Below are 25,223 nucleotides of genomic sequence, written 5' to 3'. Positions count from 1 at the left end.
CTGAGGCCTCACCAGAAGCCAAGCAGATACTGGTGCCATGCTTATACAGCCTGCAGAACCATGAGTCAAATAATTTTTTTTTTAATAAATTGTCCAACCTAAGGTACTCATTTATAGCGCTGCAAAATTAACACAGTATCTTAACAATTTCAGTATTGGCTGACTTACCACAAAAATCTACAACAGTATTTCCTTGGCATTCAAATTAATTCTTCTTCTACTTGATGTTGGGTTAGCAATTTAAGTGCCAATCAGTGTCTACATTAAAATTCTGGGAATTCTTATCTAGTCAAATAGTGGGATCTTACAGTCATCAGAAACCTGTTATATTATATGATATGTTATTAATATGTGTTTAGTATCACATTAATAAGGTTTAGTATCACTTATTATTTGACAGTGTTTCCCATGCCATTTAACATGTTAGATAAGCCTAATTAGTTTTACACCTCTCTTTAAATAAAGAGAAAGAAAGAAAAAAATTCTTTTGAGATATTTCTATGGCCTGTAGGAAAACTCCCTAAGTTAGTTCAAAGTCAAAAGGTCCTCATTTAGATTTTGATTTTGGGAAGTCGTGAAAAATAAGAGGTTTTAAATACTTGATTAAAATAGGATTACAGGGCACTGTGAAACAATGCTTACTCATTTAGCTAGAGTGATAATTAAAATATTTAAAGACAAATACAGAAAGGTACATAGTTATAGGAAAGAAAAACCTTAGTTCATTTAGTAAAGAGAACTCACTTTTCTTAAGAAATGAAAGATCCTTTACAGACTTCATGAAGCGTAGGAAATTATCTTGATAAAACACAGAATATTTGTTTCCTAGGTCAATTATCTAAAAGGAAAGCCTTTCACAATTTTCTACTAAAAGCAGACCAAGACTCCAAGTAAACCTTGTTGTTTTAATACAGAGGATCAAATTCTTGTTTTGTATCAGCATACTTTTGATATAAAACCTTAATTTTTTGAAGACTTAAAAATGATTCCCTATTAATTGCGAACAGTTTGATCACACGTAAAATATCTGTTCATTCCTTCTACAACACCCTTACATCTGTTCAGTTTTTGTTTTATACTTTTTCCTTTTCCCATTTTGAAACAGCCATTTCTTATGCTTTAGGACAAAGAAATATATATATATATATGTGTGTGTGTGTGTGTGTGTATATATATGTTTTATTTAACAACAAAAACACAACTTTATACTTTATAGCTTTTCTTACCAAAAACATAGTTTGTCATCTTTATATATTTGAATTTAGAATGGTTTTTCTCATTATTTCTAGTAATTTTAGTAACATATATGAATTCAAATAATGAACTCTTAGTGACTTTAATTTACAGGGAACACTAGGAAGCAAGCAAGCAACTGAGGTATGTATATCACACCAGCTTTCTGTAGATTGGCAAATCTATGAATCATTTCTAGAAACATGCTTTTTCATAGTACACTTTTTTTGATATGACACAGAACATGTGTACTAACAGTTTAAACTACCTTTAGTCTCTGTAATGAGAAACTATAGAAGAGGCAACATTTTATGTCTGTCCTTACAGAGTTTTTTTTTAGTAGGTCACTTTTAAGTGGTTGTTTGTACAGATTTAGCCTCAACTTCCTCTTTTCTTTTTTTTTTTTTTTCCCGGGGTGCGGTGGGCGCCGGGGCGGGAACGGAGTCTTGCTCTGTCGCCCAGGCTGGAGTGCAGTGGTGTGATCTCGGCTTATGGCAAGCTCTGCCTCCCGGGTTCATGCCATTCTCCTGCCTCAGCCTTCCGAGTAGCTGGCACTACAGGCGTCCTCCACCATGCCTGGCTAATTTATTTATTTATTTAGTAGAGACGGAGTTTAACCGTGTTAGCCAGGATGGCCTTGATCTCCTGACCTCGTGATCGGCCCGCCTCGGCCTCCCAAAGTGCTGGGAATACAGGCGTGAGCCACCGCGCCCGGCCAACTTTCTCTTCTTGATGATAAAAGAACGTTAAAACCAGCTGGTGTAGGAAGGACACCATTCTCCTGGGAATTTTAGATTACTTACATCTATTTAATTCACTTGTTTTTATGATTATGCTTAGATTGCTTATGAAGATGAGACATTAAACAACTAGCCATCATAGTAAGTGATTTTCCTTGCTGACAAATTTTGTAATATAGAGACAACATAAGCTTGTTTTACTAATAAACCTAGGTAGAAAAAGTTGTGCATCTGAATTATATATAGTGTTGAGAAATCTGGAGATGTACCTGCTTTAATCAAACTCACACACTTTAATTAACTTCCTTCGTAATTAATTATACAAAATCATCCAGATCTCTATTTCCAAATTTTGTATTAATTGTTACAGGCTCTGCATTTTCAGGTAATGGTGTGAACATTTTTTTTTCATAAATACTAAAATGCAATTATCAGCAGAAAGGTACTTTTCTTAATAAAATGTTTAGTTGTTTTACCAACAGTCATGTTCTGAAACTTCCTAAATGGAACAAACTTTGACTTACTACATAATTAGTTTCAATTTTAGTGGCAATTGCCATGCATGAATCACTCACAACCACTGTGACAATTATGACCATCAGCACTGCCAGTGCAACACTAGTCACAAGGTTGATTTGCTTTAGATGTTTTGCTTTTATAATGAATTAGACCGCATTATCCCTATAATGTCGTTTGGTGTATGTAATGCAGGATCTCACTTTTTAATGATGTGTGAATGTATCTCGGGTTATTTTAAAAACTTTCTCTCTTTTTTTCTCTTTTCTTTGGCTGCTCTAGAAATATCCCCTTCATGTTTACCGTTACTTAAAATATATATATACTTATTCTAATTTTTTTCATTGTCAACATTTTTCTTCAGCATAGTAAAGTTTTGCATAATAGCATTTATCTACACTATGAATATTAGTTTTTTTCTCATTTTCTTCTATTGTTGCCTCCTATTTTTCCTTTTCCTTTGACTTTTCTTCTGTTATGCCACCAGAACATATAAGCATGAGGTGAAAGGAGATTTTATCAAGGAAAATGACAAACTATTAGTATAAAATGAATAGTTATTAATATTACTAATATTTCCTATACTCATTATATACTTTGAAAAATCTTTAGTATCATCTTTTAAAAATAATTTGGTTCTAGGTGGGCACAGAGGCTTACACCTGTAATCCTAACACTTTGGGAGGCCATCGCAGGAGGCAGGAGGACTACTTGAGCCCAGGAGTTTGCAGCTAACCTGGGAGACATCGTGAGACCCTGTTGCTATAATTTTTTTAAGGTAGCCAGGTGTGTATCTGTAGTCCCAGCTACTGGGGAAGCTGAAGTGAGAAGATTACTTGAGCAGAGGAGGTTGAAGCTGCAATGAGCTGTTATCACGCCAGTGCACTCTAGCCAGGGCAACAGAGCAAGGTGCCTTCTCAAACAAACAACAACAAAAAACTGGTTCTAATACTTTCTAAATATTATATTTGTTCAATGATTAAGTAAATACTTTTATTTAGTTTGGAACAAAAGACTATTAAATGGTCTATTTCCACACAAAACAAATGAAGAGGGGTTCTTACAGTTGCTATTGTTTACCTCTTTTTAAAGGAATAACATATAACTAAAGATAGATCATTGTTATGTCCACCTAAATAGAACATGTCTTGTTGTCAAAACTGATGTGACTCTTTGTAGCTACTATTCACTGAGTGTCAATCACCGTGCACTTGGCTCTGAACAGGCTTTTTCATTTAATCCTCACAACAACCTTGAGTCTTTCACGGAAGAGGAAATTGATGCGCCGAAAGGGTTACTAACTTTGCCCCAGCTACACAGAAGGCACTTATTGAACTTAGCACTGAAACTCATGTATATCTAAAGCAAAAGCCTGTATTTGTAACCACTGTCCTTTTTTAAAAACTTTTTTATTATACTTTAAGTTCTAGGGTACATGTGCACAATGTGCAGGTTTGTTACATATGTATACATGTGCCATGTTGGTGTGCTGCACCCATTAACTCATCATTTACATTAGGTATATCTCTTAATGCTATCCCTCACCCCTCCCTCCACCGCACAACAGGCCCCAGTGTGTGATGTTCCCCACCTTGTGTCCAAGTGTTCTCATTGTTCATTTCCCACCTATGAGTGAGAACATGCATTGTTTGGTTTTCTGTTCTTGTGATAATTTGCTGAGAATGATGGTTTGCAGCTGCATCCACTTCCCTACAAAGGACGTGAACTCATCCTTTTTTATGGCTGCATAGTATTCCATGGTGTACATGTGCCACATTTTCTTAATCCAGTCTGTCATTGATGGATATTTGGGTTGGTTTCAAGTCTTTGCTATTGTGAATAGTGCTGCAATAAACATACGTGTACATGTGTCTTTATAGCAGCATGATTTATAATCCTTTGGGTATATACCCACTAATGGTATAGCTGGGTCAAATGGTATTTCCAGTTCTAGATCCTTGAGGAATCGCCACACTGTCTTCCACAATGGTTGAACTAGTTTGCAGTCCCACCAGCAGTGTAAAAGTATTCCTATTTCTCCACATCCTCTCCAGCACCTGTTGTTTCCTGACTTTTTAATGATTGCCATTCTAACTGGTGTGAGATAGTATCTCATTGTGGTTTTGATTTGCATTTCTCTGACGGCGAGTGATGATGAACATTTTTTCATGTGTCTGTTGGCTGCATAAATGTCATCTTTTGAGAAGTGTCTGTTCATATCCTTTGCTCACTTTTTGATGGGGTTGTTTGTTTTGTTTTCTTGTAAATGTGTTTGAGTTCTTTGTAGGTTCTGGATATTAGCCCTTTGTCAGATGAGTAGATTGCAAAAATTTTCTCCCATTCTGTAGGTTGCCTGTTCACTCTGATGGTAGTTTCTTTTGCTGTGCAGAAGCTCTTTAGTTTAATTAGATCCCATTTGTCAATTTTGGCTTTTTTGCCATTGCTTTTGGTGTTTTAGACATGAAGTCATTGCCCACGCCTGGGTCCTGAATGGTATTGCCTAGGTTTTCTTCTAGGGTTTTTATGGTATTAGGTCTAACATTTAAGTCTCTAATCCATCTTGAATTAATTTTCATATAAGGTGTAAGGAAGGGATCCAGTTTCAGCTTTTAACATATGGCTAGCCAATTTTCCCAGCACCATTTATTAAATAGGGAATCCTTTCCCCATTTCTTGTTTTTGTTAGGTTTGTCAAAGATCAAATGGTTGTAGATGTGTGGTATTATTTCTGAGGGCTCTGTTCTGTTCCATTGGTCTATATCTCTGTTTTGGTACCAGTACCATGCTGTTTTGGTTACTGTAGCCGTGTAGTACAGTTTAAAGTCAGGTAGTGTGATACCTCCAGCTTTGTTCTTTTGACTTAGGATTGTTGTGGCAATGCAGGTTATTTTTTGGTTCCATATGAACTTTGAAGTAGTTTTTTCCAATTCTGTGAAGAAAGTCATTGGTAGCTTAATGGGGATGGCATTCAATCTATAAATTACCTTGGGCAGTATGGCCATTTTCATGATATTGATTCTTCCTATCCATGAGCATGGAATGTTCTTCCATTTGTTTAGGTCCTCTTTTATTTCACTGAGCAGTGGTTTGTAGTTCTCCTTGAAGAGGTCCTTCACATCCCTTGTAAGTTGGATTCCTAGGTATTTTATTCTCTTAGAAGCAATTGTGAATGGGAGTTCACTCGTGATTTGGCTCTCTGTTTGTCTGTTATTGGTGTATAGGAATGCTTGTGATTTTTACACGTTGTTTTTGTATGCTGAGACTTTGCTGAAGTTGCTTATCAGCTGAAGGATATTTTGGGCTGAGACAATGGGGTTTTCTAAATATACAGTCATGTCATCTGCAAACAGTGACAACTTGGCATCCTCTTTTCCTAATTGAATACCCTTTATTTCTTTCTCCTGCCTGATTGCCCTGGCCAGAAGAACTTCCAACACTATGTTGAATAGGAGTGGTGAGAGAGGGCATCCCTGTCTTGTGCCAGTTTTCAAAGGGAATGCTTCCAGTTTTTGCCTATTCATTGTGATATTGGCTGTGGGTTTGTCATAAATAGCTCTTATTATTTTGAGATATATTCCATCAATACCGAATTTATTGAGAGTTTTTAGCATGAAGGGCTGTTGAATTTTGTCAAAGGCCTTTTCTGCATCTGTTGAGATAATCGTGTGGTTTTTGTCTTTGGTTCTGTTTATATGCTGGATTCTGTTTATTGAGTTGCATATGTTGAACCAGTCTTGCATCCCAGGGATGAAGCCCACTTTATCATGGTGGATAAGCTTTTTGATGTGCTGCTGGATTCAGTTTGCCAGTATTTTATTGAGGATTTTTGCATCGATGTTTATCAGGAATATTGGTCTAAAAGCACTCCTCAGCAAATGTAAAAAACAGAAATTATAACAAACTGTCTCTCAGACCACAGTGCAATCAAACTAGAACTCAGGATTAAGAAACTCACTCAAAACCACTCAACTGCATGGAAACTGAACAACCTGCTCCTGAATGACTACTGGGTCCATAACAAAATGAAGGCAGAAATAAAGATGTTCTTTGAAACCAATGAGAACAAAGATACAACATACCAGAATCTCTGGGACACATTCAAAGCAGTGTGTAGAGGGAAATTTGTAGCACTAAATGCCCACGAGAGAAATCTGGAAAGATCTAGAATTGACACATCACAATTAAAAGAACTAGAGAAGCAAGAGCAAACACATTCAAAAGCTAGCAGAAGGCAAGAAGTAACTAAGATTAGAGCAGAACTGAAGGAGATAGAGGCACAAAAATCCCTTCAAAAAATCAATGAATCCAGGAGCTGGTTCTTTGAAAAGAACAACAAAACTGATAGACTGCTAGCAGGACTGATGAAGAAAAGAGAGAAGAATCAAATAGACACAACAAAAAATGATAAAGGGTATATCATCACCAATCCCACAGAAATACAAACTACCATCAGAGAATACTATAAACACCTCTACACAAATAAGCTAGAAAACCTAGAAGAAATGGATAAATTCCTGGACACATTACACTCTCCCAAGACTAAACCAGGAAGAAGTTGAATCCCTGAATAGACCAATAACAGGCTCTGAAATTGAGGCAATAATTAATAGCCTACCAACCAAAAAAAGGTCCAGGACCAGACAGATTCACAGCCAAATTCTACCAGAGGTACAAGGGGGAGCTGGTACCGTTCTTTCTGAAACTATTCCAATCAATAGAAAAAGAGGAAATCCTGCCTAACTCATTTTATGAGGGCAGCATTATCCTGATACCAAAGCCTCATGGAGACACAACAAAAAAAGAGAACTTTAGACCACTGTCCTTTAATGTAGATTTCTCAAAACATCCCAAAATGTGTAAAATTGATGACATAAAAATGGTTAGTAATTTTAGTAATTGATGGTTTGTTTCTAAAAAAAAAAAAAAATGCCACAATTGATACCATCTTTGTCATTGCATTTTGTCTATACCAAATGGCTCAAAACAAGTAAGTATGTTTTTTCTATTCTTGTTACTCTAGTTGCTGTTTTCTTCCTACATATCAGTGTCATTTCTACTTTCTGCTTGTCTTGTTTCACTTTTTAGAAATACAAGTATTCCACTTCATACATACAATACCATCAAAAAATAAATCTATGTGACTTTGTTGGCTGATAAGCCTCAGAATGTGTCTTGCAGATTTAGTTTTCTTAAAAGTTTTCTGTGGAAAGGAATAAATGATAGCCATTGTTTGCTTGTTAACTATAATTAGAATATAAGTGTTTCTCTATGAAACCATAGTGAGTGTTTAGATTAGGGTCCTTCCTGTTTATTTTTCTCTGAGATAGGTTTTTTACCTTAGTGATATTAGACAACAGGAACAAACCCTGATTATCTATAGCTGCTCAATATTTCTTCAAATATTCACCCCATCAAATAAACAGTAACTTTCATTTTGCTGCCAAAAAGCAATGCTGATCTGAAAATATGAACCCCTTCTATTCATCCACATGTACCTTCTGAATCAGATACCCAATCAAATATTCTTTGGCATATTTGTCTACATTTATTTAAAATATTTCCAAGAATATTTAACAACTGTTTCAAGCAGGACCCAAATGATGCTTGCTTGCTTGCATTTTTTGTTTATGCCAAAATGCCGTGAGATGATACTGAGTGAAAAAATATGTGAATGAATCAATTCATTTGGAATCTTGGAGGGCATGATTAAACTGTGAATATGTAATCTGAAAACTTTTCAGATAAATTACTTCATCATTTTATAAGCATCTAGAAACTGTAATTTCTCCAAAAACAATCTCCTAAATATATATTTATTTACAGACACTATTTCTCAGTAAAATAATAAACCACTAAACCTAACCATTTCTATCTTCCCAAAATCTTACTTCCTTGAATTTATTTCATTGAGTGTCCTTAAACTGTTACTCTATCACCATATCATACTTTTTGTCTTCAAGCATTACTGTTCTCTTTGACCTTAAACAAAAAAAAAAATGAAACTTAGTCTAGATTCTCTTCTAATGATTGTTTTGATATATATATTAAATAATGTATATATAATAAATAATATAAAAAATATATATATATTAATAACCATTGCTCATGTACTTTGTATACTCCCCCTCACTATCCACACCTTCCCTGGTGCCCTTCAATCTGTCTTCTGCAAAATATTATTTCTGGAACTAATAATCATTGGTCACTCATTCTTGGTCATTGATCTAAATAGTGTAAAGATATTTTACAAAATGCAGTCTCTGTCCTCTTGAATATATTCTAGTTCTCTTCAAGGACTTTTACAATTTTTTAAATTGTAACAACCTGATTCTTGCTATTATATGTATTTAATACCACTAATCAATCACTTATTTCCACGTTTGAGTTCCATACTATCATTTGCACACTAGGTAATTGTTCGTATCTCCAAGTCACATATTCAAATGTAAACTTGCCTTCCTTGCAGAAAGCATCTTCTTCTCATGACCCTATTTCTGTTATTGTCATCATCATTGTTAACACTGTTAATTCTCTCTCAATTTCAAATTCTGTCAGCTCTCTTTCTCAGCTGATTATATGTTTTCATATCTTTGCATTTTCACATCTGTCATCCATACTCACTTCTGGGCTATTGTAGATGTCAAGACCGCTCATTTACAATGCAAGTATTCTTCTGTACAAGGCCGCTCTTCACATTGATGCAAGATGAATATTTATAATTGGTGACCCCTGGTCCTCCAAATGATCAGAGGCTCTTCATTGCCTTGCAGTTTAGCATCAAGGACTCTCTGCATTCTCCTCCGAATTGTATTTTTCATTCTAAATCTTATGTTACTCTTTTACAAACTGAGTTCTTGTACCTCAAAAGTACTCTGGGTTTTATTAATATCAACACTTCATAGTATCATTGTTTTGGTATGATTTGTAATTTTTGGCTGATAGTAGATACTATACTGGGTAAAAGAAACTGAGATTTAAAGGCCATTAGTGTGAGATTTTTATGTTTATCTGCCTTAGGACGAAGATTGTATTTACTGTTTGTTATAGCAGTAGGTGTCAGAAGGTAGCATTTCCTCTGGTATCCTTGTCTTTGTCTTCCTTACGATAGTTGAGTTTCCTTGGAAGCTTCTTCTTAAGTAAGGACTGCAAGATGGCCTGTCTTTCCGTGGTCGTCCCCCATTAGTACACACCTTTTATGAAGTTTTTCCTCCTCCACCAAATGTAAGCCATCTTTTATTTGTTGAACTATGTAGCATTTATGATCTACATCAATATTTGATATTACATGATCCCAGTAATCCAAATGAGCTGTAAATTATTATTATTATCCTCTTTTGATAGATGATAAATATGAGACATAGTAGGGATTGAGAAATTTTCCCAAAGTCACAAAGCTTATAAGTATCAGCATTTGGCTTTTAACTCAGGCAGTTTGACTCAGAGCTTGCCTTTAAAACAATACATATTATTATCTTGTGAGATTCTTTTGGATTTGTTTCGTATTTTACCAATCTTATCTTGTAGATCATTCTACATCCAAATGAAAGACATGCTACCTTCTCTATAGTGGTTATTCAATCAATAACTTGCAATTAGTTGTCTTATTTCCACTGATAGAATCATCTTTATATCTATTCTCTAAATTTCCCAGGAGAGTAGCACTAATTTGCAACTATGTTCTAAGTACTTTACATATAGTAGATCATTTAATTTTTACCACAACCCCATGAGGCTGAAGTATGTACTATAATTATCTCTTATTGCTTCAGAGTCCTAGAGAATTTAAGTAGGTTACCCAAGGTCACATACCTAATAAGTGGTAGAGGCAGGATGCAAATCAAAGTCTAGAGCTCCGGTGCCTTCAGACATAACCAGTGGACAATCCTGCCTACAGTTCTGCCCATTACATATTCATTAAAATAATGTGATAATATATTTCCCAGTTGCAATGAAAATATTCTTCTGTTCTTACTTGCTTTCTACACTCCTCCAGGTAAAATAGATCTGAAATTTAAATGAAGTCAAAGCTCTTTTATAATGGTGACCACTTATCATTTTACCTAAATAAAAGTATCTATCATTTATTTTATTAGTTTTGCCTTCCTGCATGACCATGAAACAAGTTTTACTTGTAATCTCAGCTTGGAAAATAAAGTTACAGAAATGTTATTAAGCTAATTCATGTTTCCAAAGGCATCTTGAGAAATAAATGTCTCATAAAGAGGTTTTTCAGGGTTCTTTGAATATGAGGATGTAGAGATTCAGAATCCCTTGTCTCTAGCTGTAACTTACAGGAAATGGCAACCAATTTCGCTTATATTTCATCTTCCTGTGATTGAGGTATTCTGGCTGCTAAGTATATTAGGAGCTTTCAAAATAAGATGACTCTACCTTGTGTTGGCATGCCACAACCAGAAGCTTCATTTTTGTATCAGATTAATGCATACTGTGGGGGCAGGGTGGAGGGGGGAGTTTGTAATACTGATTTTGATGATAGTTAATAGCATTAAAATGAGACATTCTGGTAAAAAAAAAAAGTGTTTTTATTTAAAGAAACAGTAATTAGTCTCAAAAGAGATTAATGACTAAAGCATAACTTATTGGAATGAAATACAATTTATGATATTTAAAGGAAATAGTCATTGTATCACTTTTTAAAAAGGAAATCAAAATAATGTAACAACAGACATTTTTATCAAATGCTATGAGAAAAATTCATTTGCCTCCAGAAACACTGCATCTATATTTTTCATTCTGTCAACTTTGAGGAAACTTCGTTCTCTCGCTGGCCATATTTACATTTCACAGCCTTTAAAAATTGCAGATGTTAGCCGGGTGCAGTGACTCACGCCTGTAATTCCAGCACTTTGTGAGGCCAAGGTGGGCGGATTACCTGAGGTCAGGAGTTCGAGACCAGCCTGGCCAACATGGTGAAACCCTGTCTCTACTAAAAATACAAAAAATTAGCTGAGTGTCGTGGTGTGTGCCTGTAGTCCCAGCTACTTGGGAGGCTGAGGCATGAGAATCACTTGAACCCGGGAGGCGGAGGTTGCAGTGAGCCAAGATTGTGCCACTGCACTGCAGCCTGGGAGACAGAGTGAGAAAAAAAAAAAAAAAATTGCAGATGCACGTTGAAAATCTGGGGGAAGAAAATAAAAGCACAAAAGAGATTGAGAGCATTTCACCTGATAGTCATTAGACACCCTTCTGTTGAGAGTGAGAGACAGGCAGAAATTATAGAGGACGCAGAGGCAGACTGAATAAATCTGACTCTGAAGAATGGAGCTTTTGCTATTTTGAAAGAGGCATCATGCACAGCATTTTTAAAAACTATTAGCCAGCTTTATTTTATGAACAGGAAAATAGAGGGAAAAAAGTCTAAAATTGACTCTTAATTTAAAGCAGGGAGAGAATTCAGATCACTAGAAGTGAGAAATTATCTTTTATTATTTTTCCTTAGTGCAATAAGTATGATTCTTCTTAGGGCACTGAAGCTGTCAAAGCATACCTTTCCTTTATTTTTTAAATTTTATTATTATTATTATTATATTGAGATGGAGTTTTGCTCTTGTCATCCAGGCTGAGTGCAATGGCACAATCTCGGCTCACTGCAACCTCCTGCCTCCCAGGTTCAAGCGATTCTCCTGCCTCAGCCTCCCAAGTAGCTGGGATTACAGGAATGCACCACCATGCCTGGCTAATTTTTTTGTTGTTGTTGTATTTCCAGTAGTGATGGGGTTTCCCTGGGTTGGTCAGGCTGGTCTCAGACTCCTGACCCTAGGCTGTCTGCCCGCCTGGGTCTCCCAAAGTGCTGGGATTGTAGGCGTGAGCCACAGAGCCCGGCTAGCTTTCCTTTAAAAGTACCAACTTTTTTTTTTTTTTTAACAGAAAAATGTAAAATTCATTACCTTATAGTAGAATGACTCAACAAAACAGTTTTAAAATCTCAAGATTGTAGCTAATCACATCTAAAAAACAAATTAGAATGTTTTACTCTCTGCTCATGTCAATGTGAAAAAATGTCCGTGAAGCATAGTAATTGATTCTGAATTTGGCTAATACATATTTGGCACTCTGATACTAAGTATTGTGATTTGAGGATAGTACACTTTGATGCTGAATTTGAGGTTTTAAGGTAAAAGTTGAATATTAATTGGAAATCTCTATTCATTGACTAATTGTAGCCAATTAATATGCAAAATATAAAATCTGTGCCCCAGGAATCTTAAGAATTTATAATCATAAACTTACACAAGCAAAAGTGAAGTATTAAATGAAAAGTGTCCAGAAAATATTTGGTGTCAGTTTGGGAGAGGTAAAATTCAGATATATTTAATGAATACAATATTCCAGAATACTGCACCTGGTAGTATTTAATTAAAGTGTAATTGATTTTACAAAATTAATTGAATGCATTCTGATCTGACTATATGAGAGTTAAGTAGCTTTTGAATTGGCAAGTAGTAAGCTGTAAAACAGTCCCAAAATCAAACAAATAACAAAAATTCTGCTTCTATAAATACCTGTGCTGTGAATGTTGTTGATCTTTTCATAGAGTCATATAAATAAAGCAAGCTAGTTTAATGATTTACTATTAAATTCTAAATATGTTGTGGCAGTTCAGACATTTAAACTTTATTATCTGCTTTAATAAATTCTGAACTTTGTGCGAGAGGCTACATTGACCTTCCCCAAGGATTTTGCTAGATATAAATAGGTAGGTCTCAATGAAGCAACTGAAAGTTTCTAAATGTTTGAAAGTGGGTCTGGTCTGAGCTCGCTAGATAAAGAATGAGTCTATTTCTGAAAGTATAATTCAATGTAAGGTATTATAACATTGAGATACAGTACATAGTTTCAGGATAATTCATGTATTTCTATTAATAATTTGAAGAAGCTAAGCAACTTTTCACCTTTATGATTCTCCAAAATATATATATATATGCATGTATATATATGGAATCACAAAAGTTTTTCCCATTTATAAAGTCAGACTTAGATATGCTAGAGTTTCAGAATTAAAAATTGCCAAAGATTAAATTTGCAATGATGTCTTCTAAATCTCCAGGTACATTTTTACATTCTTAAATTTTAAAATGAATACCTTGGCATGCATTAATATTTCAGACAAGAATCAGTTTTCTGACTTTTGTGTTAAACTGCGGAATTTTATAAGAGCAAAATTGAGTATGCAAATTTGAAGATGTTAAGTGGGGATATACTTTGATAACTCAGCCCAGAGTCCGTTAATTAATAATTGGAATGGTTAGCTTTGATATTGGGCCTTACATGACATTGATTATCCTGTGCCAAAATAAATATCCTGCAGTGAAATAGTGGATGATCATTCCCAGTGAATTAATTTTCTTCACATTGTGTTTCATGTTATAACCCTAAAATGCAAACATTAGATTGTATAACATTTCTTTGTATGACATCATACTTTTTCTAAACTGGTTTTAGTAGTTGCTGTTACAAAAGTGACATTCACTGGGGAAAATCTGGAATAACAAAAGAAGGTAATGTTTAGTCCAATTTCAAGGTTTGGAAATTTCTGTAGTGCCCAAAAGACACACACCCCATTCGAAAATAACTGTGGCTATTTAAGAAAGAAATAATGCATATGTTATTGTTTCCCTCTGTGTGCAATAATTTTCCAAGTACCTACAATATTGTTAGGTACCAGGCTGGAAGAAATATCTCAATTTTGTTTTTTAAGTACTTTTCTTTATTAGTAAATTACTGAGACTCTAAAGATATTGTGACTTGAGTTACTTTAGCAGCCTGTAACTTATTACAAAGAACGGAGCATTTCGTTGGACTTAATTCAGGTTGTTGTAGAAACTTAAAATTGGCCTTTTATAATTAAGTATTGGACTAAAAGTATTGAAAAGAAATATCTGAATTAGTGAAATTTCAATGTATTTATGCAATTGGAGGAATAAATTTACATAAATACAAGACTTTAAATCAGAATTCAATTCCTAACTTTGCAAAATTGGTTGAATTTGTGTCAGTGAACCTAATTACTACTTTTCCTACTGCTCTAAATATTTGACTTTCAACATTGGGTTGACACTACAAAATGGGAAAAGAAATATTTAAAGTCTGAATTAAATAGGATCTGCTTCTGAGATGGAAGTACATTAGTTATCATTATATATGTTATAGTATTTGAGAACTGAACTATAAAAATAATTTAAACAAACATGTTATTAACTATTTGGGACAAAGTCAAGGCTATTTATTCACGTCCAATATAGGATGAATATATTCGATACTTTCAATTAAGCCCTACTGTACATGAAGAGTTACTATAGCTCATTGGATTATACCATATTTTTCTTACTGAAGACAGTGTTTTAAAGTTGGTCTGATAAAGTGCAGTCTAAATGCGTTGGAAATTCTCAAGTGTATAAAAAGCAACAGAATGTAGAGAAATCCAGATGTTCTTATTTAATTAAAAATACCATGGATTTAAAGAAAGCATGTTTTTAGTGACTAAGCCACTGTTCGCAGTAGGTTTGACGGGTGCTGTCTAGGTATTCTGGCTTTGCATGCCACCTGTGTTGTGATTTTCCAAATAAGAAAACAAACAAGCAGTATTTTGGGAACAAAATGTGAAACTTAGAAAACTTTTTTTTTTTTCCTGTGGCTAAATTAAATACTGTGTTCAGTTTTCCTAACCCAATATTTGGTGGTACATACAATATATTTCAAAGGACAATGCGGATAGAAAACAGTTTACTGATGCTACAGGAATAGTTCAAGTTCTTTTCATGTGTACTCTTTTGTCTTGAAAATTTTGCTGCAATAATTCTCAGACAACGTTCCCTGCTTATCTTACTGAAATAAAATTAGGCCGGGCGTGGTGGCTCACGCCTGTGATTCCAGCACTTTGGGAAGCCAAGGCAGGGGATCACAAGGTCAGGAGATCAAGACCATCCTGGCCAACATGGTGAAACCCCATCTCTACTAAAAATACAAAAATTAGCTGGGCTTGATGGCACACACCTGTAGTCCCATCTACTTGGGAGTCTGAGGCAGGAGAATCGCTTGAACCCAGGAGGCAGAAGTTGCAGTGAACCAAGATCGTGCCACTGCACTCCAGCCTGGCAACAGAGCAAGACTCTGTCTCAATAATTAATTAATTTAATTAATTAATTAGAAAAATAAATTTTATGGAAATTTTCTTATTTTGGTAGCCTATTAGTGAAAAGAGATATTTTCAGTCAAATAGGGTTTTTTTTTTTTTTGTAAATAGATGCAAGTTATTTGCATCTTCTAGTCCAGCATGTAAGGAGCTTGGAAGGCATCATTCCTATCATTATAGAAGGAAAGGTGAACCAACTGAAAATCAATTCTTTTTAGATTAATTAGAGAACTGGGGTCACAGGCAAACCACTACCCCTAACTACCCTTAACATTGGACAGCCAGACAGAGTATCGCAAGTTACTTGGACAAGTAGCCCATGAACGGGAACTCATCAGGGAACAAGTACTGATGTAGGAATCCTAACTGTAACTGACAGATTGCTGCAGCCTCAATGTGGACAAGTTTGAGAGAAAACAATGTGATGGGGACCCAGTCCTTGGCAGCCCACACACTTTGGTCAATGTTCCCTTCAGGGGCCCTCCCACATTCTCACAGCAAAGATGAAAGAAAAATCTCAGTTTTCAGCAGGAAAAAGGGGAAAAGTAGCCATTTTGAAATATTGCTAGAGCATTCTGTTCTTAACAAGGCCTGCCTTCAAGAAAAACATTTTCCTGGAACCTAACCAACCTAGGGGAATAGAAATACCCAACTATGTTATAAGATGTGAGAGGAAATAATTGAAAATACTGTCTTACAGTACTTCTACTACCCATGAAATGGGTTAGTTATGTTGTTATGTAAGTTGCTTATAAAATGGTATGATGATATTTGGCAGAGGATTTGGTTTGGTAGTTATAATGTATATTGCAAATTCAAAGTCAATCCCTAGAAAAATAATGGAAAAACAGAAGATGTAAAATTGATACGTTAAGAGAGGATGAAAACAGAATTGTGAAATATTCAATTAAAGCCAGAGAAGACAGAAAAAACAGAAGGGGAGAAAAAAAGAAACAAAGATTAAGAATATAAGAGTATTGAATACAAAATGGAGAAAAATATGGTAGATGTATAAATATTACTCCATCTATATGAATAATTAAAGTGCCAATCATCTAAATTCACCTGCTTGTCAAAATAGATACAAACACAAGACCCAACTATATATTGTCAGTAAGAAACCTATATTTAATATACACACACATTAAAAGTAAAGGCATGGAGAAACATATACCATGCTAATATTAATCAAAAGAATGTAGAAATTTAGATAAAGATGACTTTGGAGCAAGGAAGACTACAGGGATAAAAAGAAGCATTATGTAACATTATGTAGTAATAATGAGATCATTCTTCCAAGAAGCCAAAACAGATGTTCTATGTACATGTAGTAAGACAATATTTTGTAGATGTCAGTTCTTCCCAACATGATGTATAAATTCAATGCAATTCCAATCCCAAGTTATTTTGTAGATATTAATAAACTGATTCTGAAGATTGCATGGAAAGGCAAAAGACTCAGAATAGCCAAAAAAAAATTTAATTAATAAGAATGTGTCAATATTGGCTCATTAATTGTAACTAATGTGCCACACTAATGCAAGAGGTTAATAATACACAAATAGTCTGTGGGAGAGGTATGAAGACACAGGAAACTCTACTTTCCTCTCAACTTCCTTTAAACCTAAAGTTGCTCTAAAAAATTGTGTATTCATTTTTGTCATCTTCTATATTTTGAAGGACATTATTGACATATCCTTCAAAAAAATGAAAAGGCAAAAATCCAGGCCATCAAGTGGTGTGACATGGTCATCTAATTCTCCTTTGCAATATATTCTAGCCACTTCAATTTTCAATTGTATTCCGTTTCAATTGTATTCAAGCGTACAGCACATGAGTATTCCTTGCACTGAAGAATTAAATGCCGGGAGATAAAGGTAAACTAATACATATGCTGATTGTTCTAATACATATTCAAAGATATAGCACATGAGTATTCCTTGCACTGAAGAATTAAACGCTGAGAGATAAAGGTAAACTAATACATATGCTGATTATATGAAGAGTACTCAATTGACCTGACAACAAGTTTTTTAAAAGAAAAGCTTCAAAAGAGAAGCCTGTTTGACCACTAACTCAGAAATAATGCTTTAAAAACATGTATCTGAATAACAATACTAAAATACCACAGGAAATCAAGAATACTTTTAATTATAAATTATTTTAATAGCCTCAATTTTGAAATAAAATTAAATAGTTAACTGAAGGAAAAAATACACATACACATAGGTAACATATAAATATATGTAGAAAATATTTTAATATATATTAATATATGGTAGATAAATATATGTAATAGATTAATATATTTAATTATATATTTTATATATTATAAATATATAAAAATAGATGTGTAAATATATATTATAAATATAAAAAAGTGTATTTTTTCCTTAAGTTAAATATTTATTTGTAGTCTCATATAAATATATTATACATTAATATATTTATATATTATATAATAATTAAATATATATTTATATTATTTATTATATATAAATATATAATATATAATATAATTAAATATTATATAATACATTATATATAATGTTATATATATTTCTATCTACATATTTATACATAAATATATATTTACATATTATATATAATTAAATATATATTAATATGTAATATATATAGAAAACATTAATAGTCTTGAATGAGACTACAAATAAATATATAACTTAAGGAAAAAATACACACACACATATATATATATTTTACCTATCCACAAAGGGGAATGGTATCTATGATGAATTTCTGACAGTGGCAACAGAAAAAAATGCAATTGTGTTTAAATGCAGAAATCTTTCACATACTAATGCATTTGAGAAGAAAAGAAGTTGTATATTACTCAGAAAAAACTAATGTAATGACCCTAAGAATCACATTTCACTTTGCAGTCATAGCCATTCACTACTACCCTGGCCAGTGTGGGAATCAGAGCAACTGAAAATAAGATACGATACTAGTCAGTCCCCAGTACCTACTCTGTACTTGCTGTGTGCACAGCATACGAAGTATTTTATTGCTGGAATCTGACAGGTTTGAGCAAATTAGGAGAACAGTAATACACCTTCATATTCAAAACCAGTATTTGATTACTGTATGAGTCACTGGCTCAAGGGAATTTTGTGAATCGCATGATCAGAGTGACACTTTTTTGGCTCAGAAGAATGAAATGTTATTGATATATGACTCCCAAAATGAAAATGAGTCTGTTTGATTGTGTGTATGTATGAGGATAAAAAGATACCTGTTAATGATTGCAATACTTTCCGACTCATGTGATAATATCATTGCACTGAAAAAAATTGTGTTAATCTATTTCAAGGTAGTGGTAAGCACTTCCTGTACGTCAACTCATCTGGCTCCAAGGAAGGATCCATTGCCAGAATTACTACCTCCAAATCCTTCCCAGCAAGCCTCGGAATGTGTACTGTTCGGTTCTGGTTCTACACGATCGATCCCAGGAGTATGGGAATATTAAAGGTAAAAAAGGAAGCCAGAGATTTATGATCACTGAAATATGCATGGCATGTTTAAACATTGTCTTCCCTTGTCTTATTTGTATTTTCGTTGGTCACACCACCAATGCTGATGCCATTAATTTCTCATTTCTTTCTGGGGCAATGGGATGTTGGCAAGCTGTGCTGTCATTCATCTTAATCTCATTCAAGATTTATCTTGCTGACAGCTGCCACCTGAACTCAATTATGTCGAATGCTATTTAAAAGATCATCTGGAGGTAAAAGAATTTGGGCAGATTCCACATGTATCTTCTTTAGCAGCTTAGCTAGAGACAGTAAGGAAATGTGATGTAAGGCGTAATGGTGAAGAAGATAATTTCCTACCCAAAATTCAGTAAAGGAAAAGCAAATTTGAGATTTTAAGTGTATATCAGCTTACAGTAAAATCAACATGCATGCTCTATTTTTAACTAATTTAAAGCAATAATCTGTACCAAATGCAGATACCTTTAATGAAACAAGTTGCTGCACTTATACTTTTCATTGTATCAATGAGTTTTTCAATCATTATGAACCAGTTTTAAGATCCTGATTTCTAATTAAATGATTACATATCAGCACACCACACCTAGTGTTATTAACTTACAGTTTATCCAATCCTGTTTTTTAAATAAATGCAATTGGGATTTTTGTCCTTATATTAAATGATCCTTTGTAAATAACAGCTCTTATTAAGTTCTGCCTTATATTTACATTTATTAAAAACATTCTATGGTATCAATTTTAATTCTCACCTTCACCTGATGAGGAAAGTATATTTTCCCCAATTTTACAACAAAGAAACTGAGATTCAAAGAGCCTTAGTAACTTTTTCAAGATTTCACAGTCAAAATTCTGATTTCAAAACTCTGATACCCTTTTTTTGGTGGGGGGTAGGGAGGGACAGAGTCTTCCTCTGTCGCCCTGGCTGAAGTGCAATGGTTGACCTCAGTTCATTGGAACCTCCGCCTCCCAGGTTCAAGCGGTTCTCTTGCCTCAGCCTCCTAAGTAGCTGGGATTACAGGCATGCATCACCCTGCCCAGCTAATTTTTTGTATTTTTAGTAGAGATGGGGTTTCGCCATGTTGGCCAGGCTAGTCTCAAACTCCTGACCTCATGATCCACCCACCTCATCATCCCGAGTGCCGGGATTACAGGTGTGAGCCGCCATGCCCCCACCTCAAAAATATGATATCTGTTGCCCAGTTTCGTTTCTCAGATTCTCTGTGGTCAACCAGAGAAGTCAGAAGAGAAACATGGGAAAATGAGAGAAAGTAAAAAGGCCTTATCAATTCTAGACATCGACAGAAATTGAAACTCTTAAGTAAAAATCTAAACATGCAAAGAAAGTTGAGAATTTATCCTGACTCTACAAGGATGTCTGTTTTTTCAAAGGAAGCCAGTAAAACAACAGAGAAAGAGGTTCATTTTTAACAGTCTGGGAGCACATGAGTAAATGCAAAGTATGTAAAAATTGTATTTTTCATAGTTTTTACTTCTAATCGATGAATATTCAGTAGATTAGCCTATTGCTTATGCTAAATATTATCCATTGTAATTTATAACCATTGAGCTTCAAGAAACTCCAAAACATCTTATTTCTACTGACATTATGAAACACAGATTGCTACAACTGAAGAGGACACTAGTCTACAGTTCCTCACCAAAGCAAGTATCGATGGAAAGGCCACTAGACCTTTCCGTATAACATAGGCAGATTTCCGTCACTTTCTAAGAAATTAATTGTTCCTTCCTCAATTCAAAAAGATCACTTGTGTGTTCTTGAGCTACTCACCAGCTGGACCTTCAGTTCCTTAGTTACCCAGTTTATTGGCCCTCTGTGTTTAGCCATGTTTCTGTAAATAGCCTTTGAAATAGAAATGTTGGCCTCATGTCTTGGTTTCTGATACTTGGCTTTGGTGCCTACTGGTTTTTCTCACCAGAAGGTAGCAGTTAAGTATAACGATGCTTTTCTACCCTGACCAGTTTTCAGAGAGGTCTGCTAGAAAGAATAGTGGCAGGAAATTGATAACCAGCATGATACTGATTTTTCTGTAGCAATGGTCTTGGTAGGTACATTAGGTCATTCTTGCATTGCTATAAAGAAATACCTGAGACTGGTAATTTATAAAAGAAATAGGTTTAATTGGCTCACAGTTCTGCAGGCTGTACAGGAAGCATGGCACCAGGCATCTGATCAGCTTCTGATGAGGCTTCAAGAAGCATTTAAGTATGGTAGAATGCAAAGTGGGAGCTGTCGCATGGTGAAAGCAGAGGCAAGAGGGGGAGGTGCCAACATTTTTAAATGACCAGGTATCATGATAACTCACTCACTATCATGAAGACAGCATCCAGCCATGACAGATCTGCCCCCATGACCCAAACAGCGCCCACCAGTCCCCACCTCCAGCACTGGGGATTACAATTCAACATGAGATGTGGACAGGGTCAAATATCTAAACTATATCAGTGGGGTTGACTGCCACAGTGACTTTCTTTTACCACGTCCATGGGTGACCTCAGTAGGGCCAATAATAAGCTCCTTTAAACATTTGATGCAGAGGAAGAGAGGTATTTCTCTTTCTTTTCGATTACAAGTTGTAGAAACATAGACTACGCTTGGGGCTGTTAGAGGCTGTCTTTCCCCACAAAGGGAGAGAGATTGTTTGACAAAAAAGCTAACACACAGGGGGACACAGAGCTAAAGAAAGGGGAAGAAACAGAAACGTACCTGCTCTGTTTAAATTCTCAATCCCACTTTTTCTGCACCAGTAGAATTCTCCTTTTGTTATTTGCTACTGAAAAAGCCCTAACCATTACAGAACCTCAGCAAAAACTGTTTTCCTAATGTGTCCTTATATCACTGATGGATCATAGCAGCTGGGCAAATCTTATTTTCTCAACTATTGCTGTGGAAAATCTTGAGTTATTCACAGACTGAAAACCTTCCTAAGCATGCAGTAATTTTACATGTGGAGGAACCAATGAAGTGGAAACCCATTCTCCCTGCTCTTAGGATTGAGGCTTTCCATTAGCATGCTTTTCTTTTACCTGCAAGTTCGTGCTTTCTTACAACCTCTAATTTGGGTATTATACTGCTGCAGGACCACTGCTTATAAATAAGATGTGGACCCATGTTTGTGGCTCTATTTTCACAAATAATTGACACTAAAATTCCAATTAATATAATCTGGACTTGTGGTGGGAAAAAAACTTCTTTTTCTAAGTAAAAAAGAAGTCCTTTATTTCCCTTCTCTAATAATGTTGACACCATAAAAAAATCTTAAAAGAATAAAATGAATGATCATATCTACTGTTGGTGTGGATGTAAAGAAATAGATATTTATTGCTGGTTGGACTATCAATTTGCAATTATGAAGAATATTTTGACAATTAAAAAAATTATAATTTTTATATTATTTACTAAAACATTTTACATCTAGAAATTTATTGTAATGAAATAAAGGTAGATATATATGCTATTTTATTTATAAAATTTTTGTTGTTGTTATTGTTGTTTGAGATGGAGTCTTGCTCTGTCACCAGACTGGAGTGCAGTGGCGCGATCTCAGCTAACTGCAACCTCCGCCTCCCTGGTTCAAGCGATTCTCCTGCCTCAGACTCCTGAGCAGCTGGGATTACAGGCAGCCGCCACCACGCCCAGCTAACTTTTGTATTTTTAGTAGAGATGGCGTTTCACCATGTTGGTGAGACTGGTCTCAATCTTCTGAACTAGTGATCCACCTGCCTTGGCCTCCCAAAGTGCTGCGATTACAGGCGTGAGCCACTGCATTAATCTCAATGTTTACCCTGGTAAATATTGGAAACCACTTGAGCATCAAATAGTAGGAATTACTAAAATATAACACATTCAGTCATATGGAAACACTGCAGAACAATTCTGTGAATGAATAATTAGTGATAAAAAGAAATGTTTATTATTCTTTAATGATTAAGCAGATTGTTAAGGAATATGTATACTAGTATGCAATTAAAAAAATCAAATTCTGTGTGAAAATGTATATATGGCTATAGATATTTACCTATATAAATATATGTATGTATATATATGAGAGGGAAAAGGAATAAATGGAGAAATACACACTACAATGGTTAAAAGAATTATTTGTACTTTTTGAGATGAAAACGTTTATTATTTTGAGAGGCGGAGCAAGATGGCCGAATAGGAACAGCTCCAGTCTCCAGCTCCCGGTGCAAGTGACACAGAAGACAGGTGATTTCTGCATTTTCAACTGAGATACTGGGTTCATCTCACTAGGGAGTGCCGGACAATTGGTGCCGGTCAGCTGCTGCAGTCCGACCAGCCAGAGCTGAAGCAGGGCGAGGCATCACCTCACCTGGGAAGCACAAGGGGGAAGGGAATCCCTTTTCCTAGCCAGGGGAACTGAGACACACAACACCTGGAAAATCAGGTAACTCCCACCCCAATACTGTGCTTTACCAAGGGTCTTAGCAAACGGGCACACCAGGAGATTATATCCCACACCTGGCCGGGAGGGTCCCACGCCAGCACATGGAGCCTCCCTCATTGCTAGCACAGCAGTCTGCGATCTAACGGCAAGGCAGCAACGAGGCTAGGGGAGGGGCGCCCGCCATTGCTGAGGCTTAAGTAGGTAAACAAAGCCGCTGGGAAACTCGAACTGGGTAGAGCCTACAGCAGCTCAAGGAAGCCTGCCTGTCTCTGCAGACTCCACCTCTGGGGACAGGGCACAGCTAACAACAACAACAACAACAACAAAAAAGCAGCAGAAACCTCTGCAGATGCATACGACTCTGTCTGACAGCTTTGAAGAGAGCAGTGGATCTCCCAACATGGAGGTTGAGATCTGAGAACAGACAGACTGCTTGCTCAAGTGGGTCCCTGACCCCTGAGTAGCCTAACTGGGAGACATCCCCCACTGGGGGCAGACCAACACCCCACACCTCACATGGTGGAGTACACCCCTGAGAGGAAGCTTCCAAAGCAAGAATCAGACTGGTACACTCGCTGTTCAGCAATATTCTATCTTGTGCAGCCTCTGCTGCTGATAGCCAGGCAAACAGGGTCTGGAGTGGACCTCAAGCAATCTCCAACAGACCTACAGCTGAGGGTCCTGACTGTTAGAAGGAAAACTAACAAACAGGAAGGACACGCATACCAAAACCCCATCAGTACATCACCATCATCAAAGACCAAAGGCAGATAAAACCACAAAGATGGGGAAAAAGCAGGGCAGAAAAGCTGGAAATTCAAAAAATAAGAGCGTGTCTCCCCCTCCAAAGGAACGCAGCTCATTGCCAGCAACGGATCAAAGCTGGACAGAAAATGACTTTGACGAGATGAGAGAAGAAGGCTTCAGTCCATCAAACTTCCCAGAGCTAAAGGAGGAATTATGTACCCAGCACAAAGAAACTAAAAATCTTGAAAAAAGAGTGGAAGAATTGATAACCAGAATAATTAATACAGAGAAGGCCATAAAGGAACTGACAGAGATGAAAACCATGACACGAGAAATACGTGACAAATGCAAAAGTTTCAGTAACCGACTCGATCAACTGGAAGAAAGAGTATCAGCAATTGAGGATCAAATGAATGAAATGAAGCAAGAAGAGAAATCTAAAGAAAAAAGAAGAAAAAGAAATGAACAAAGCCTGCAAGAAGTATGGGATTATGTAAAAAGACCAAATCTACGTCTGATTGGGGTGCCTGAAAGTGAGGGGGAAAATGAAACCAAGTTGGAAAACACTCTTCAGAATATCATCCAGGAGAACTTCCCCAACCTAGTAGAGCAGGCCAACATTCAAATTCAGGAAATACAGAGAACGCCACAAAGATACTCCTCCAGAAGAGCAACTCCAAGACACATCATTGTCAGATTCACCAAAGTTGAAATGAAGGAAAAAATCTTAAGGGCAGCCAGAGAGAAAGGTCGGGTTACCCACAAAGAGAAGCCCATCAGACTAACAGCAAACCTCTCGGCAGAAACTCTCCAACCCAGAAGAGAGTGGGGGCCAATATTCAACATTCTTAAAGAAAAGAATTTTAAACCCAGAATTTCATATCCAGCCAAA

General features: G+C 35.8%; 1 protein-coding gene across 1 annotated transcript in view; it reads left to right on the top strand.

Annotated features, from left to right (window-relative positions):
* Positions 1-25,223, top strand: part of MALRD1 (MAM and LDL receptor class A domain containing 1) — a 701,386-nt gene that overhangs the window by 486,616 nt on the left and 189,547 nt on the right. Inside the window, exon 32 of the mRNA XM_026454821.1 lies at positions 18,977-19,134. Coding sequence (XP_026310606.1) covers positions 18,977-19,134 — 158 coding nt within the window. The remainder of the gene's footprint in view (positions 1-18,976; positions 19,135-25,223) is intronic.

This window comes from Piliocolobus tephrosceles, chromosome 9, assembly GCF_002776525.5.
Source record: "Piliocolobus tephrosceles isolate RC106 chromosome 9, ASM277652v3, whole genome shotgun sequence".
Taxonomy (NCBI): Eukaryota; Metazoa; Chordata; class Mammalia; order Primates; family Cercopithecidae; genus Piliocolobus; species Piliocolobus tephrosceles.
This window is presented reverse-complemented; position numbering and strand designations above follow the sequence as displayed.